We start from the raw sequence: 17,284 nt of genomic DNA, 5'->3' as shown, positions 1-17,284 counted from the left end.
GTTTCATTTACAGTACTGTATAAAGAGGGACATGCAAAAAGAAAAGAGGTAAGCTTGCAGGAAGAATTATGAATTTGATGTTTTGGAAGAAATCATTTTGAGAAAAGAGTTTTATTTCTCTTTATTTATTCCTGATCAACAAATTTTCAATGTACACTCTGGGATACAAAGTAAGAATTTCAGGTAGGGATTTGAAAATTAATCAGCTTTTCTGAGAAGGGCAATTTTTTCACCTGGGACTGCCATCAATATGAAAGTTTCTATGTATAAACTAGCCAAAGCACATTTTCCAGAGTTAAAATTAAAATATTACTCTTTATAACAAATCTGATGTTTATTATTTGTTCCATATTAATCTTTGATTATTTAAAAATGTTTGTACCTTTATATTCTTACAGTGGAATTTGTTCCTTATTTTCATATATAAAATACAGTATATCATTTTATATGTTTTTCATTTTTAACTGTTAAAATTAAAACATAACTCTTTTACCTTTATAACAATAAAATATAATTGATTTGTTTTAAAGTAATATTTAATCCTTTATTAAATGTTAGTAATTTCATACTGTTCTAATGGAATTTGTTTTTTATTTTCAGCATCTGGCGAGGACCAAATATAAATTGCACAGATAGTTCAGGATACACTGCTTTACACCATGCAGCTTTGAATGGTCACAGGTAAGTGCTATATTACCATTAAGATGGAATTAGTTTGTATTGCATGTTTGTATTGATGCTAGGCTGCATAAAATCATATGTTTGTGTTTATGTTGATTTTAGCAGAATACTATTCCAGTTTTGCAGTTGAAGAAGCCTACTGTAGCAGGACCCAATCCAATGATTAGTAAAGTTCTATATAGTGACTTTTTAATGAACAACACACGAATAACGTACAGATATGGACTAGATTGTTGAATCAGTAAGTTTTTAGACTTTAAACTTACATTTTTTATAATTGATTAGATTTGACAGGATAGAGCCTCTCTAAGACAAAATAGATTTCTAATTTATTTTAAATAGCAGTAAAAAGTCTTATTTATATAAAATTTGATCTTAATAATCTTCAGTCTTACATTGGCATTTTTATATAACCTTCTGCAGTGGATAATAGTTAGACAACACAGCTGCCATTCGTAAAAAATGATTTGCGAGGGCCATTTTTCTAGTGGATGGATTGTGCTAATATGATGGTGGAAAGATATGATATTGTATGATTTCTGGAATTTTGGGGGGCTTCCCTATAGCTCTTGATACCATTTGTTATCCTGGACTGATTTTTAAAAATATATTTTAACACTACTATTTTGTGATGACTGTGGGATATTTTGGTTGAGTGAATATTAAGTTTCAGCAGCTAGTGTTTGTTAGGTGATCAGTGCCCTTCCCATGTCTATAAGTTTTTCTGGTCTTTCTGGATTTGCAAATATACTAAAACTGTAAAAGTTTCTATTATCCTCAATATTTTGTTTATGCACTAGCAGCATAATTGGGAACATTGTCTTGTTCATGTGTTGAGGTGGTCAGTTGTCTTAGAATTTCACTACTATTTTCAAATCCTGAGCAATTGCTCAGAATCAAGAAAGGTAACTTTTCAGTGTCTTTATTAACCCAATTAATTGAAATAAAAATAGGAATTATCTTACAGAAATATTTGTGATCTTATACATTTATGATAGAATTCCATTCATGTCTAAATTCATTACAATAGGGATGACTCAGTCTTTTTGCTAGTCATGTGTTGAAATTGCTGGATTTTATTTTCTTTTGATAAAGGAAGAATGTGCAGATGTCCCAAACTTGTAATATTTCCCAAACTTCCATCATATTTCCAATCATTATTATTGTTTGTTGTTCTTCCTTATTTTCCAGTTGTTTCCTCTTTTCTTAATGCTTTTTTCCTCCTTACTTGCTTCTGGTTTATAGGCCAAAGTGTTCTACTTTGGAAGTTTTCCAACTCCGGGAACATTCTATGAACATTAGCAGAATTAAACTTGATATTCTTGCCATAAATATATCATTTTACTTGACAGCAATCTTGGTAAGGAAACCAGTTCAGCGAGTGATAGTGTGGCTAAACAAGTATGACATTGTGTCTTCAGGTCACCATCTACTCAAAAGTGATGACTTTCTTGCCTGGCTATATTGTAGGCTTGGAAAAGCAGGATCAGTTGCATAAGATTTTGGAACTGAGGAGACCTTTCAGGTGTCCAGCCTTATACATTTAACTATTCTATCACAGGCTTTGCTTTCAGCTCCATTATGAATTTCAACTTAGATCATCCTTCTGGTACAATCTTCAGTATTAGTAATGCAACATAAGTTGTTAGGTTGACTAACAACAGTGCAGAGAAATCAGTTCATTTGTCTGTCTTGTAATCTATAGGCTATTTCATTATTCTTCTGTAGTGTTTAATAATGAGGTGCAACAAAACAAAAGGAAACAACTCGCTTATAAACATGTGTACTAGAATGGACATTTTCCTAATGCCAACGTTTTCAGCCCTGACAAATTTAATTCTTCTTATAGCAGCATTTAAACTGAAATTATTTTGTCATTAGTCCAATTCCATGGGTTTCCTTTCAGTTCTCTTCATTAATTGCAGTGCTTGATCGGATTTCTCCAGTCCTTGAACTTTCACATTTAAATGATGGTCAGCCTATGAAGGAGAAATAAAAATAATAATTGATTGCTCAGCAATTGCTCTCCATTTCTATTTTCTAGACTTGCTCATTCCATTTGATAGTTCATTCTAATTGGGGGTTTTTAGATTAGAGATTATATCCAGATTTCTTATATTTCCCTAGAATCTTTCTGCTCATATTATTCATATTACTAGATTCTGAATTTGAGGGGTGGGGCAGGGACAACACAGAGGGACAAATGCAACTTCGCTTTTGTTGCTCTCCTTCTCAGAGCTGCTTTTCTCATTCTCATTCTCAGAGCTGGGCTGAAGTTCTGCAGGCATTAAGAATTGAAGAGATACTGCCCTTGAGAGTACTATGAGTCCTATTCAAGATGTAGGTAAGGCTGGTAAACGTTCTCATGGTTGTGCTGACATTCAGCCATAGACATAAGGTGGCTTCACCTTTATCCAGTCTGTTAGCATAGATCACTTTGATCAATCTTTGTACTTTTCTCCAAAGGAGTTTACCCAGGAACTCTCACTGGTGTTTCATAAATAGATCTGTGATTTAATATTTTGCCATGCTAAATTGCTAATAGCAAATTTTGCAATTTGGAGAAAATGAACAAACAAATGAGCTTAAAGTAAAATATGATAATTGAATTCATTCCAAAACGAATCCTTGAAAAATGGTGAGATAAAACAGCACCTTCTCAGATTAGGTCTTTCCTAAAGTTTACTTCTGAGAATATTTTTAATCTTATATGGTAAACCTGGTTAATCATAACTATAATTAATTAAGTTTATAATCTAGATTTAGTTCTCTACTGCTAACAGATACTGTTAACAGTGCACAACAGAACAGGTGCTTAACCTTAAGAGTTGGTTACGGCAGACTGATCACAGATTTGAGCTAAAGTATACCAAGAGAGTCTAAGCTCCTTGCAAGAAAAGGAACATGAGAGAGAATATAATTGTTCTGAGAGAATCTGGTGTCCCAAATAGGTTTTATACTTAAGGGTGCATATCTTCAGATGAGGAAGTGGAAGACAATAATCCTGGATTGGGTGATTCCAGCAGTGTTGGATTCCATTCTGGCTCAGACAAATCCAGCAAACCCCAAGGAATCCTTGCCTACCCCTACCACTTGCTTCTAGATTCTGTAGTTCAGCTACTCAATCTTAAGTAGAAGTGTGTGATAAAGATCCAGTGCAGAGATTGAGTTTCATAGGCCAGAGGCTTGTCAAAGATCAGACCAACATAAGAACCAACTCTAATGAGATTGTATCTTATCTCTACATTTGGGTGAAGGCTTGGCATTGCTGATTTATTGGCCTCAGTCCCTGGGAGAAAATGCAAGGAACAACTTTCTAAGTTTCAGATTTATTGAGTTTATCTTGCTGTGTTGTGCTTGGAAGTCTAGATTCCATTCCATCCTGTTTCCTGTCTCTTTCCCCTCAGATTTGTTGCTTGATTATTCAGTTCCTTGTCCTAACCTATACTAAATCTGTTGGCTACATTTAAAGTTGTTGTTCTAAGATACTGGTAAAGAGGGATTTTTGCTTTCAAAATATTGTTTTGCATGAGTTCCTTTATTGCTCAATTGTGGCTAGGATCCAGCCTGCTAGCTTGTTGGCTGGTAGCCATCAAGACCAGCATAGAGAAGTAGGTTAAATGTGTTTAAAATGTGAGTAGGTGTAAATTCCTAATCTAGTAGTAACTGTCACAAGAATAGAATGGAAAAGAAAATGCTTCTCATTAAGTTCTCCCACCTCCTTCCTTACATATTAAAGCTGTATCTAGATGCTGCCATTGTCTATCTGCTATGATCTTTCTTATCTCCTTTGGAGAATGTCTTTTTATGATGTTTATACGTATCACAATATCATGTGGAACAGCTTCTGCATAAATAATGGATATACTGTAAAGTTCACTTCAATTTTTTCTGCCAGCACATTTTGTTCTGGAATCTGGTATTTTATGCCTTCTTCAGGAATAAGCATACACTGAGAGCATATACACCAAAGACAAATTCCTTGTTTGTGTCCAATCACACTTGGCCAATGAAGAATTCTATTATTATTCTATTAACAATATAGTACAGTTAATTCAATCAGGTATTAGACCTGGACCTTTTGAATTCTAGCTACTTAACTATCCTAAAGAAGTTTAGTGGTTAATATCCTGGACATAAGGGACATGAGCATGAATATTTACATAAACATTCAACAGGGTGAGTCCGGCAAGCAATTTAGATATATATATAGTATTATTTATATAAGTAATGCTAAAAAGTATTTACTTTCATTTACTTTATTTCATTTAATATATATGCTTTAACAAATATACGGTATTTCCTGTAGTTTTTTAAAATTTCTATTTCATGATAGTCCATCAGAGTAAATTAAAAATTACTAGTTTTTCTATTTTCTGGGGAAACCTGCATCTTGTCAGTTGTGCTTGTTCTATACCAATATCACATGAATGTAAAAAACTAATTTCAATCAAGTTTCTTAGCAAAGCATTATTTTTAGTCAACTTTCCTGTTCCTTGTGGATTGCTCTGTTTATGTCTTTTCTGGCTTCCTTTTCAGCCTTTGAATCTGTTCTGGACTATCTATTTATTGCTCAGCAATCCTTATCCTCTTGTTCCTCCTCCCATGAGAATGCTCTATGATAGAGTTATTGATGGTCATAGTGTTTAGAAACATAAAAATTAGAAAACTGACAGCAGGAAAAGATGTAGTGGTCCATCTATGCCCATCTGGGATGTTGATTGCTGGTGGCAAGGTGTTTTGGTCTTTTTGTTCCTTTTTTGGCTTGTTAATTCTCTCTTTTGCACAGTTTGTAGATGTTGTTTATGTCTGCATGTCTATTGATGGCCAATTTGTCAGAGTGCCAAGCTTCTAGGAATTTTGTAGCATTTTTGGACTTGGCTTGGTCTAGGGTGGCTACAGTTTCTCAACTGAAACTATGCTTAAGTCTGTCCATATGTTGTGACTTCATCAAAACTTCACCAAAAAGTGCCTGACCACTCAACCCAACTTGCAATCAGAAGATATTAATATAGATACGAATATAGATTAACATCAGAGCAACAGTTAAGAAGTAAACAATACCCCAACTAAGGAACTGCCAAAAAGCTAACAATAAATTGAAAGCAAATCCCACTCCTTACTAGCACCGATGGTACCTAGCTTGGGTGCTGAACTTAATTTAATTAATTTGACTTCTATGCCACACAATCCCAGTGGGACTCAGGGCGGGTTACAACAAAAATAGTACCTACAAGAAACAAGTAAAAAAATTAGTAATAAGGACATTTTTAAAAGTTTGAATCTTTTTCTCCTAGTGGTTGACCTGGGCGTCTTTCGTGTCTTGCCATGCTCTTAGTCTACCACATTGCTTGCAGAGACCACATTCATGAGCGTTGACCTTCAAGCTATACCCATATAATATTTTATTGAATTTGTAAAGCATGAGAAAATCAGAAATCCAAGCAGTTCAAATGAATATAAAGGTTTATTGCTTATGCTGTTTACAAGAATCTGAACTAGTAACAGTTAAAGCAAATTGGGGTAAAATTCAAGGTGGGCTGGACTCTTGGGGCATAAAGGGACTCAGGAATGATGATGTGTTTGACCCCTCCCTCAGGCTGAGCCTGCTCATCTCTTACAGAATTATTGTAAATTATTGTAAATTCTTGAATGATTGTAAAAGTAACTTCCTTGTCAGAATTTTTGCCATTCACAATAATGCAGCCTGCAGACGCAAATCTTTTCAATAGCCATTCCTATGATGAAGAAATGTTCTTGTCATACTCACAGTTTACCACAGACCATTGCTTTGCTGAAAACAGAAAAGCTAATGCTCTTTTAGAATTATAAATAAAATGTCGGAGAAATAATTGGATCAAGATTGGAAGAAAACATGTTTATCATTTCTTTGCAGCTTCTGATTCAAACCTTGAACCCCATAAAAAGAAAAATCCAAGTAAAAAGCAAACAAAATCCTTTACTTCAAAAGATACAACATTCTAACTAGGAATTTGCACTAGATTTATGATTTGTATTTCTGTGTCATGCTAAAGTCTACAGGTTTTTCTATCCATAAAGGTTCACTAAAAGCATTTCAAAAAAGGTATTCTTTTTTGCTTCTAGGATCCTCTTGAGATCTATAATAACTCAAGAGATCTTTAATACTTTGTATAATACATAGTAAAAAACATTTACTTTGTACCAGACTAGTGACCTACCTGGAACACTGAATTTTCTTTTTGGGGGAAATTTTGTTTTATCAATAGAAGAATTAGTTCTAGTTACCTAGTTGGGTAATGAAAGATCTGAAAGAAAAGAACAAAGCTTGAATCTATCTACTCAGTAAGATCTAGTAAAAGAGGATTGTGACATTCCCCTCATTTGGGAGAATGTCATCTACAAGGATCCCTTGCTTGAGCCTTCTTAAAGTTGTCTTATATGTCTGAAACTATTCTCAGGTAGAGGTTGTCATTGGTTAATGAGTACTCATCCAGCAGTGGTTCAAATTTGCAGTGGCACTGAACAAATGATATTTATGACTAGTCCTCAGAGTTCCATGCATTTCAGCTCCTTGCAGCCAGCTGGCCAACATTTGCAACCTTCTTTGTTGGCTTCCAATAAGCAAATGTGAGGTAGCTGACAAGAGGTCACATAATGAATATGTGACATCCATACTAATGGCCTTCTGTGATTTACTTACCAGCAACGTTGACTGCTGGAATTGTTGTTGCAAAATAGTACAGTCATGTGACGCCATGCTTTAAGACTACATCACTTAGTGATGGCAATTCTGACGCAAATTATCATTGTTATTTGTATTTAGATCATATCCTTTGTGTTATGTTTTTTAACTGCTGACTGTTCATGGCTGATCAGGGAAACATTTGGGGATGCTTGAAGATTCTTCTGCCAAACATTAGCATATCAGGGAGGCATATAATTATTTTTATGTTTTTATTTTTGTTATTATCAGTAAGCTGTTAGCCTTTAGAAATCGAGTAACATATAACTTGAATTAATGGACTTTAGAGGAATCACTGGCTAAAGTAGGGGGGCTCCTCTAAGAGGATAAAGAGACATTTCAGTTTGGAATTGATTCAGGAGAGGTAATACCTATGGTCAAGACAGATAGTTCTTGTAATATAAGTGATCTACAATAAAATATCTTTTGGGGTCTTTGCACAAATGGTTCTGTATGTAGTTATCTAACATAGATGGATCAATGGATGAATATTGACTTTACACTGACTTTCAGAAATAAATTTGAATGTTTTATTTATCATATCTTATTTGCAAGGTACTCTCTTTCAGTACATATAATCTTTTTATCCGCTACTGGTCATATAAAATATTTTCAAAATAGAACTTCATAGAGAATCTTATACTGTATAGTTCTCTTATCCCCACAAGTCCTGGTCAAGAATAGACATGGCCTGGATGAACCTTGAATTGATAAACAACATAGAGGAACTGGAGATATTGCCAAGCACATGGGCTGACCATAACCTGGTAAAAATAAAATGGAGGGGACAGAGGAGGAAAAAGTGACATGGACATTTAACCAGAGAATTCTAAAAGAAAAAGTGTATACACAAATGATGGAAAAGGAATTAGATTTTTAAAAGAGAAAATAGAAATGAACAAACATCAGTGCAGAACATAGGAAATACTACAAAAGCCTATGTGTGAGGATTCACAATTGCCTATGTGGCAAGAAGAAATAAGGAAAAGAGGAAACAACAAGAGAACTTGCACGCAAAACTCAAAGAACAGAAAGAACCACAAAATAATAAAATTAAACAAGAAAGGGACCTAATTAAACATAAGATTAATTTGTTACCAAAGGAAGAAATTATTCTAAATCTTAAAGCAACAAAACAATTTTGTTTTGAATTTTCAAACAAACCAGGGAGATGGTTGGCTCACAAATTGAAGAAGAAAAGAGCAAATAATAATAATAATAATAATAATAATAATAATAATAATAATAATAATAATAATAATAATAACAATAATAATGCAACTGCAAGATAAAAATGTGGACCTCCATTATCTTCTAGAAGAAAAAAATATTCAATTTTTTAAAGTATTATATAGCTGAGAGGAAATAAAAGAAGAGAATATTTAAAAATATTTTGAAAAAAGAAACTTGCCAATCATGCCGGAGGAAATTAGGTCAATGTTAAATGGTAAAATAACACTAACAGAGTTAAAAGAGGCTATTAAGAAGCAAACAATCACTAAGATACTGGGACCAGATGGAATACCAGCAGAGGTATATAAAAAATTTCAGGAATCATAGAAGGAAAACATGTTATAATTGTACAATGAAGCTCCAGAATGTGCCAAATTCATGGACAGAAGTCTATATGACACTGATACCAAAAGAGAAGATGGACAATCAACAAATCAGAAACTGTTAGGTGTGGACTACAAAATATTCGTGATGATCATTGCAGAAAGGTTAAAAAAAACAAACAAATTATCCATCCTGATCAAAATGGATTTCTCTCTAAAAGACAGCTTAAAAATATGGTTTTAAGGCAGCGGTCCCCAAACTACGGCCCGCGGGCCGAATGTGGCCCACTGAGGCCAATTATCCGGCCCACGGGTGAGTGACAGGAGCACATCTAATTTTCCATGAATAAAATGCGGTATTTTGTTAGTAACTAATATCAATCGTCAAAAAAGTTGCAAAAGTTTTTTTTCTAATTTTGTCATCCAGTTACATTCATTTTCTTTTAATTAAATTCCCTCCTCAAAAAAGTACAACACCAATTATATTATTAACTTATTAACCATTATGCCAAAGTGCTTCCTTCTTTCTTTATACATTTTTTTATAAGCCAAGAAAACCTTGTATAGCCAATCAGGTGTTAACAAAAGAAAATTAAAAACAAAACATAAACATATATGAATTTCAGACTTCTTCCCCCCCTCTAAATAGTACGTTCCCATTTTGTTTTTTACTTTAAAATAAGGTATGTATAGTGTGCATAGGGATTTGTTCATAGGTTTTTTTTATAGTCCGGCCCTCCAAGAGTCCGAGGGACAGTGAACTGGCCCCCTATGTAAAAAGTTTGGGGACCACTGTTTTAAGGGTGTCTGCAAGAATGATCATGAATATATTAGAGTACTGTGAAGTGCATCCAGATAAACAATCTGATAAATAAAGAGCTGGGGTGGCACAATGGTTAGAGTGCAGCACTGCAGACTTCTTCAGTAGTTCAAATCTCACCACTGTTTCAAGGTTGACTCAGCCTTCCATCCTTCCAAGGTGGGTAAAATAAGGACCCAGATTGTTGGGGGCAATATGCTGATTCTGTAAACTGCTTAGAGAGGGCTGTAAAATGTGGTGGATGTGCTCAAAGACAAAGAATTATTGGGGGGAAAATAAAATATGGTTGGAGGAAATCACAGAACATTAGAGATGACACCAGAGTTGTTCTTACATGGAATTACAAGGAAATATAAGTTTAAAAAATTCAATACATCATGCTCAGTATCAAGTTCTTAATGGTACATTTGAGGACGCTGGACTGGTAGTAAAAATAGAGCTTCGTGCACTTCTCGCAAGGGGACATGGCATTCCTGACATTTCAGTGAATCTTTGCTTCTGTGCATGTGCAAAAGCAATAACAATGCCGAAGTTTTGCATGTGCACACATCCCGTTGCGAGATTTTGCTTCCTGTGCATACACAGAAGCAAAATCTTGCTGGGACGTGTTTGTGCACCTGCAGGATACCCTGATCTGCGCACGCAGCACACAGGTAGCAGCAGCAGCGGCAAACTCCGCCTGATCATACTCCGCATAATAACAGCAGCCAGGATCATTTCCCCACAAAACTGGAAATTAGAAACTGTCCCCTCAAGTGCAATGATAATAAAAAAAGGCGTTAGAATGTGCAGAAATGGACAGGGAATTAAATTTATTAGCATGATTGAGGCAATATATTCAATATATACATGGAATTACATGACAGAGAGGATACTGATTATTATAGGTTATGGAACAAGTGATACAAAATGTAGGATAGAAATTTTATATATTTTATAAATATAAATATATATATATATATATATATATATTTAAAATTGTATATGTATATATTTATGTGTCTATGTATTTCTATAGATATATGTATATTTATACTTATGTTATAGTTATTTTTAAGTTTGTGTTTATAGATAAAATTACAAAATGTATAAAAATAGTAGCTGAGAATTAGGAAAATTGTAACAAGTTTCAACACCAATAACGGACAGCTGTAAAAGTGATTATGTGATTTTAAATGTTGAAAAAAATTAATAAAAACCGTGTAAAAACAAAAACAGAATCTGATTAGGGAATTAGTATCTTGGAAAAAAAGAAGGTACAGTATATGCAATGAGGAGTAGAGTTGGAATATCAGGGTTGAATCATATGAAGCTTGTCAACATGAGATAAACATCAAGAATTAACAATTGTACCACAAAAGAGTAGACAAGAGATAAAAGTAATTTTCAGGGCCAGATAAGTGGTGAGGAGTGAAGAACAGGCCAGAATTTATTACTATTACTGAACAATCCAACTATATAGGAGCACACCAAATCTGATTAAAAATTATGTTGCTCGGGACAGGTTCAACAGGAGCAGGAACTTTTTCTGTAATCCTTCTTGTCCAAGAAGATCCAGTGGCCAGTAATAACATAGGGCTGCCATGCATGCCTTCTATATGTGATATCCAGAATTCCCAGCAATTACTTATGGCAGGGGTCCCCAGTCCGCGGTCTGCAGTCCAGTACTGGTCCATGGCCTGTTGGAAACCAGTCCGCAAATGCAGCAGGTGCGTACCCGAAACCATCCCTTTCCCATCCTCCCATACTGCTGCCATCCCTGCCAGTTTGTGGGCCTTGAAAGTTTGTAGACATTGGGTTATGGTGCATAGTTATAAACAACTACTTGAAATTCAGTGGTTCATGAAACAAAATTCCAGTCTTAAGCAATTCTTCGTAGCTGGAGAGATAGGTTTTTTTACTATTATATGATTGAAGGAATATAGGAGTTTCAAAATCTTTAACTGTGAACCTCTAATATGAAACATTTATGTAATTCCTGTGACTTATATTTGTTTTGCAATATGAGCTCTAGCCATTAACTTCCAACTTCCAAATTAAAGCATGTCTCAAGAGAGTAATCCTTTTATGAATATATAATTCCTAATCTCTTATTCAGTAATGGTTTTAAAGAGTATGATTATGATTGCTATAATCATTTCTAAATTTCTTAAATACACCTGTTTCCTGCTTCCTAGCATTGATGACAGTATTGTAAGAATAATGTTGTGGTTGTTTTGATATATTTTGTCAGTATGTGCTATAAATTCAGAGTTTTGTAAAGGAATCTGTCAATCCTTAGTGCATTTTTAAAATATTTTTCAGGGATGTAGTTATCAAATTACTTCAATATGAAGCATCCACTAATGTGGCAGATAATAAAGGGTATTTTCCTATACACTTGGCTGCTTGGAAAGGAGATGTAGAGATTGTGAAGATTCTTATCCATCATGGGCCATCACATTCCAGAGTGAATGAACAGGTGATATTATTAAATTCATTTGTTTATATCTTCAGCAAACACAAGTAAGTATCCTTTTGTTCTTACAGAAATATGACTGGATTCATATGAAGTTTCTTCACGGCAAAGCATTATTTATCTGCGTAAGGGTTATACGGATGAGAGGTTTTATACAGTATAGAAAAATTTTGCAAGCATCAGACATCAAAATAGGTTTTTTAATAATTACTATGATATCGTGTTTAATTCAGTGTTCTTTTTTAGCAGATCTTATTTTATCATTGAGATAATAAAAATAATATTTGGAACAAGTGCTACTGATTTTTATGGGTTGGTTGTGCTACAGAGAAGCAATGTAATTCTATGCTGTACATGAATAGCAAAATTATATTGTTATACTAACAGTTTTAAATCTTAAGATCAAAAAAGACTGAAGTAATATTAAGAGCAAGTTTATTTAAATTAACAGTGGCATATTTCTGTAAATAATTTTATCAAGAATTTTAAAAACTGGGAATTTGTAACAACTTTACTACTATCTTTAAAGATTTGTAAGCTCTGCAAAATGTTAATTGCCCCCAACCATTTTATGCACAACAATATCGGATGTTAAACACTCTGGTTGGTAGCAACGAGATATGGTGTACTATATACTATTAAAATCTATATTAATTTGATTGGAATTTATTTGAATGGCTGTTTATTTAATCTAAGTGACTCTGGTCAACTAGCAATAGGAAATCCAATAAAATAAATTAAGAATCAATATAAAGACAGATATAAAAAAGATCTACAATCAATTAAAATATGATCAGCAATGTAATTCATCATCATATTATCTATTATTGCCCCCAAAGTCTTGATTATTATGTAAAGTCTGATAGAATGGTCTATTAGATTGCAGCAGAGGTAACCCCAGAAACGTGCTACCACTTCCATGTAGTCCCTTAGAGTGATATTAAAATAGCAGAAATTCTTACAGACAACGTGTTCTAGAAATGTATGCCATTACCATTAAGTATTGTTTTCTAAAGAGTTGTGTCTAGAAAATATTATAGGCAAAATTGGATGGCAAAGGATAAGCTGTTACTACTTTAAACTGGTGGAGAGAAAAGACTTAGGTTTTTTGGCATCTGTGGATATCAATATGTAAGACCATTAAGAGACAAGGAAACCGTTCTAATCATCCTTCTTCTTTTTTCCTAAAATATATTTAGGAAAAGCTAGAAAAAATAAATAAAGTGTAAATCTGATGAATCTAGAAAATATTTCAAGTATTTTTAATTTAAATGAATTTTGCAATTGGAAAATTTGAGTATTTGGCTTGTTTGTCAGATTTCTAGTTGAAAAGAGTGTAGGATGTGTCACCTGTTTAAAACAAACTTTTATTTTATTGTTAAATTGGAAAAAAAAAGAATGTAGAATACTACTTTTAAATATTTCCTATGGTTTTGGTGTAAGATCATCTAATATAGAGTTTCAGAATGTTGAAAATAACAGTTATTCCCAGGAATTGTAGCCATATAATGTAGTAGATGCTTTCCTCACCAAGTGCCGAAACTGGAGCACGTGCCGGAGTGCCAGAACCCGGGAGAGAGCAACAGCTTTTTCGGGTTCCGTTGCGTGCATGTGAAGACCAGCTGGCCAGCGTGCATACATGCGATGGAACCCAAAAGAGAGCAGATGCCTGGTGCACATGTGTGCCAGACCAGCTGGCTGGTGCACATATGTGCAACAGAACATGGAAGAATAACTGGCAAATGTATGTGTGCCCACAACGAGAGTTCTGCATTCTACTTCTGGTGCTTGTGCCATTGGTTTGCCATCATGGCTTTATAGGCATGTTTATGAAAAAGAAAGAAAGAGATGATACAAGAAATGTAATATATACAAGATATTGAGTTTAAATCTCTATTAAATCATTGAAATGTTGTTTTCTTTTAAAAATTTGGAAAAATCAATAAACATTATTTACAAAAAAAGAAAAAAGAAAGAAAGAAAAATGTTACCTGAACAACTATTGGGAAAGTGACTGTGATGTTTATTAGGCAGAATGTTATAGCAGTGATGAAAAACCTTTTTTTGCTTGGGTTCCAAAAGGGATGCCCACATCCATAATTAAATGCCCTGCCCTCACGCATGTACAACCCACCCACAGTGCCCTCGTGTACATGTGCACAGGGCTCACTGAACCCTCCGGAGCCTCTGGGATGGCGAAATATTGATTCCAGCTGATTTCAGCTTTCTGGAGGGCGGGGGGGGGGGATCATTTTAGCTTTCCCCAGACTTTAGAAAGTCACCGGAGCCTGTGGATGCTGAAAAACGGACCCAACAGCACACCTGGAAGGAAACGAACTTCCAGTTGGGCCGTTGGGCCGTTTTTGCCGTCCACAGGATCTGGAGGCTTTCCTGAAACCTCGGCAAGACAAAAATATCTACCCCTTCCTCCAGAAGATCAAAAATCAGTTGGCCAGCCTGCACGTACATAGGGCAACGCCTGACATAGGGCAACACCTCACATGCCCTCATGTATGGCTCCACATGCCACCTGTGGCATCCATGCCATGGGTTTGCCATCATGATGTTATATTAAACAGACAACTATGTGAATAGGCAGAGAAAGAAAGTTGTGTGAAGCATAAAAGGATTTTATTGGTTTACAGTATTATGTAAATGAGGAATCAATTTTAAAAATAAACTTGTTAAATAAGTATTTGAAGTTGACATTTTAAATAATTGGTTAGAAATTATATTGAAATACAATTCCTGATTCACATATAACAAGGCAGGAGTCTGCTAAGGATTTGAGGATTTATTACTTTTCTGGAAATATGAATGAAAAGAAACAAGGTCCTTTCTTGTTTATTTTATTTAGTTTGTTTATATATTGCCAGTACCATAAGGACTCATTCTATAAAACTAAATATAAATCTATTAAAGCTATAAAATTAGTAATGTAACTTGATAGAAATCAGCCTAGCATCCATTTAGGCTTTTATAAATATTATCCAGGAAGGTGCTGTCCAGTTTTCTGGGGATAAGATATAACATAGGAATGGAAATAAATTTTTTAAAAACCAAGCTTTTCTCCCCACTGTCACTTCATGGAAGGAGAAAACTTCAGTGGTCCTTTTTACAGTTTACATTTTATTTCTGAAATATTTTGGAGATACTTACATGAAAATCAAGACACATTTTAATATACCCATTGAAATAGTTTTGCCATGGACATTGTCTTAAGAACACACACACACTCACACACACACACACACACACACACACACACACACACATATATATATAAAATATATAAGATAAATAATAAACTGATATAAAGTTTTTGAAAATGCTTTAAAATTAAAACACCAATAACCACAATCCAATAATAGGGGAATAGATGTTTACAGAGTACAGTAGGACATATCTAGGCTGGAATGATAATTATAACTCTCAAAATCAAGAATTTTTTATTTAGCTCTGAAAGGTGTTTTAACAGCAATTTGATCTCTTGAGAGATGGCATTTCAAGTAAAAGTGCCACATCTTGTTTATTATCTCAAACATAAAGAGAGGTAAGCATGATCTTCAACTGAAATAAATTTAATATTTACATTTATGTTTACTTGACAATAATTATTACTCTTTTCAATAAATATTAGTGCAGAATTATAGTCTAACTTTTAAGCCTTTTATAATCTCATTGACATATGTTTTATGTGAAGAATCACATAAATTGGGTTCATATAATAATTTTTATGTATGAAAATATTTTAAAAAAACATATGGAAAGTAGAGAAGTTTCAAAAACTGTTTTCTATTCTTTTCTTGTCCTTCGTGTGTCTTGCTCTGTAAATCTGTTGTTTTCTATCTTCCTTATTTCTGTCTTTCTCCTTGCTTTCTACTTTCCCTCCCTCTTCCTTTTTCTCTTAGGGTCAACTCAGCAGTTGCAGTAGAACTGCAACAGAGAGGTTTTATCAATGACATTGACACAAGATTGAAATTGACTAGACGCTCTCAGTTTTAGTCAGTTTCAATCTGCATCTTGAGTCCCAGGTAAAGTCATTCTGAATTTTGCTGGAACATGCTCTTTGCAAGTATTTTTCATTTACATTGAATTGGGTAAAATGTATAACCCAAACTCAATGTGTGCTTTTCCAGATACATATTTTATTCCTGTAATTTATATACATGAATTATCAAAATAACTATGTATGAGAAATTGAGTACTTCATTGCATATTTAAATTAAGCAATTATGCGTGCATGGCTTATAAAATATATTCATTCCGCTTGTGGCTGAGACTGTTCCACATATTTTCTGGCAAAAATCTATATTGCAAAAATATAATTAAATTGGAAAACCCAATACTTGTATATAAAAATAATACTTTTTTACCTGTGTTAAATATAATATCTATCCAATGTAAACAATTGTAATAACATAGTTGAAATGATAGAATTAAAGAAAGTTTGTTAAGGTACTAGTTGTCATGATTTGTAATTTTTAATATCTTTATATCAAAAAATGATTAGAAGAAGAAAGAGAATATGATATTAGTCTTCAGAGAATTAATGAAATTAAAGTATAACTTATTTTAAAAATATTTTTATGGATTAAACTATAAATACAGATTGTTCTTTTCCTGGAAAATAATGGCTGATCACTGTGTATATATTTCATTATATTTATAAGTGACCCCACCATTACAGTTTCCCAGTTTCACATGTGTGAAACTGAAAATATAATATTTTTCATATCTCTTTTGTCAGTTCATTTCATTTAATTCTAAATTTGATAAGTGAAAATATATTTCTACTCATCTAGATTTTGTTAAAAATATTGTTATTAGTAATGCTCTGAAATGAAAGATGTTTCTGTCTGCTCTAAATAATATTTTTTTTAAAAAATGATATTCTAAAATAGAACTAGCATCAATAATGTACTATTTCAAGCAAATGAGATCAAGGTTTATTTAATTATTTAGGAAATGTATATAGCCACCTATCTCACCAAAGTGGCTTTAGGCAGTGCCCAGAAGGTTAAAATCAAAATCAAAACCAAACA

General features: G+C 33.6%; 1 protein-coding gene across 3 annotated transcripts in view; it reads left to right on the top strand.

Annotated features, from left to right (window-relative positions):
• The window catches only part of ANKS1B (ankyrin repeat and sterile alpha motif domain containing 1B), a 325,146-nt gene that overhangs the window by 13,144 nt on the left and 294,718 nt on the right, over positions 1 to 17,284 (top strand). For all 3 annotated transcript variants that reach the window (XR_011559489.1, XM_070755905.1, XM_070755906.1), the window contains exons 2-3: positions 601 to 681; positions 12,086 to 12,242. Coding sequence is in view for 2 of the 3 variants with exons in the window: in XM_070755905.1 (XP_070612006.1) it covers positions 601 to 681; positions 12,086 to 12,242 (238 nt within the window). In the remaining variant the exon portion in view is untranslated. The remainder of the gene's footprint in view (positions 1 to 600; positions 682 to 12,085; positions 12,243 to 17,284) is intronic.

Source organism: Erythrolamprus reginae, chromosome 6, assembly GCF_031021105.1.
Source record: "Erythrolamprus reginae isolate rEryReg1 chromosome 6, rEryReg1.hap1, whole genome shotgun sequence".
NCBI classification, from domain to species: domain Eukaryota; kingdom Metazoa; phylum Chordata; class Lepidosauria; order Squamata; family Dipsadidae; genus Erythrolamprus; species Erythrolamprus reginae.
The sequence above is the reverse complement of the archived record's forward strand: the minus strand, read 5'-3'. Positions and strand labels throughout refer to the sequence as shown.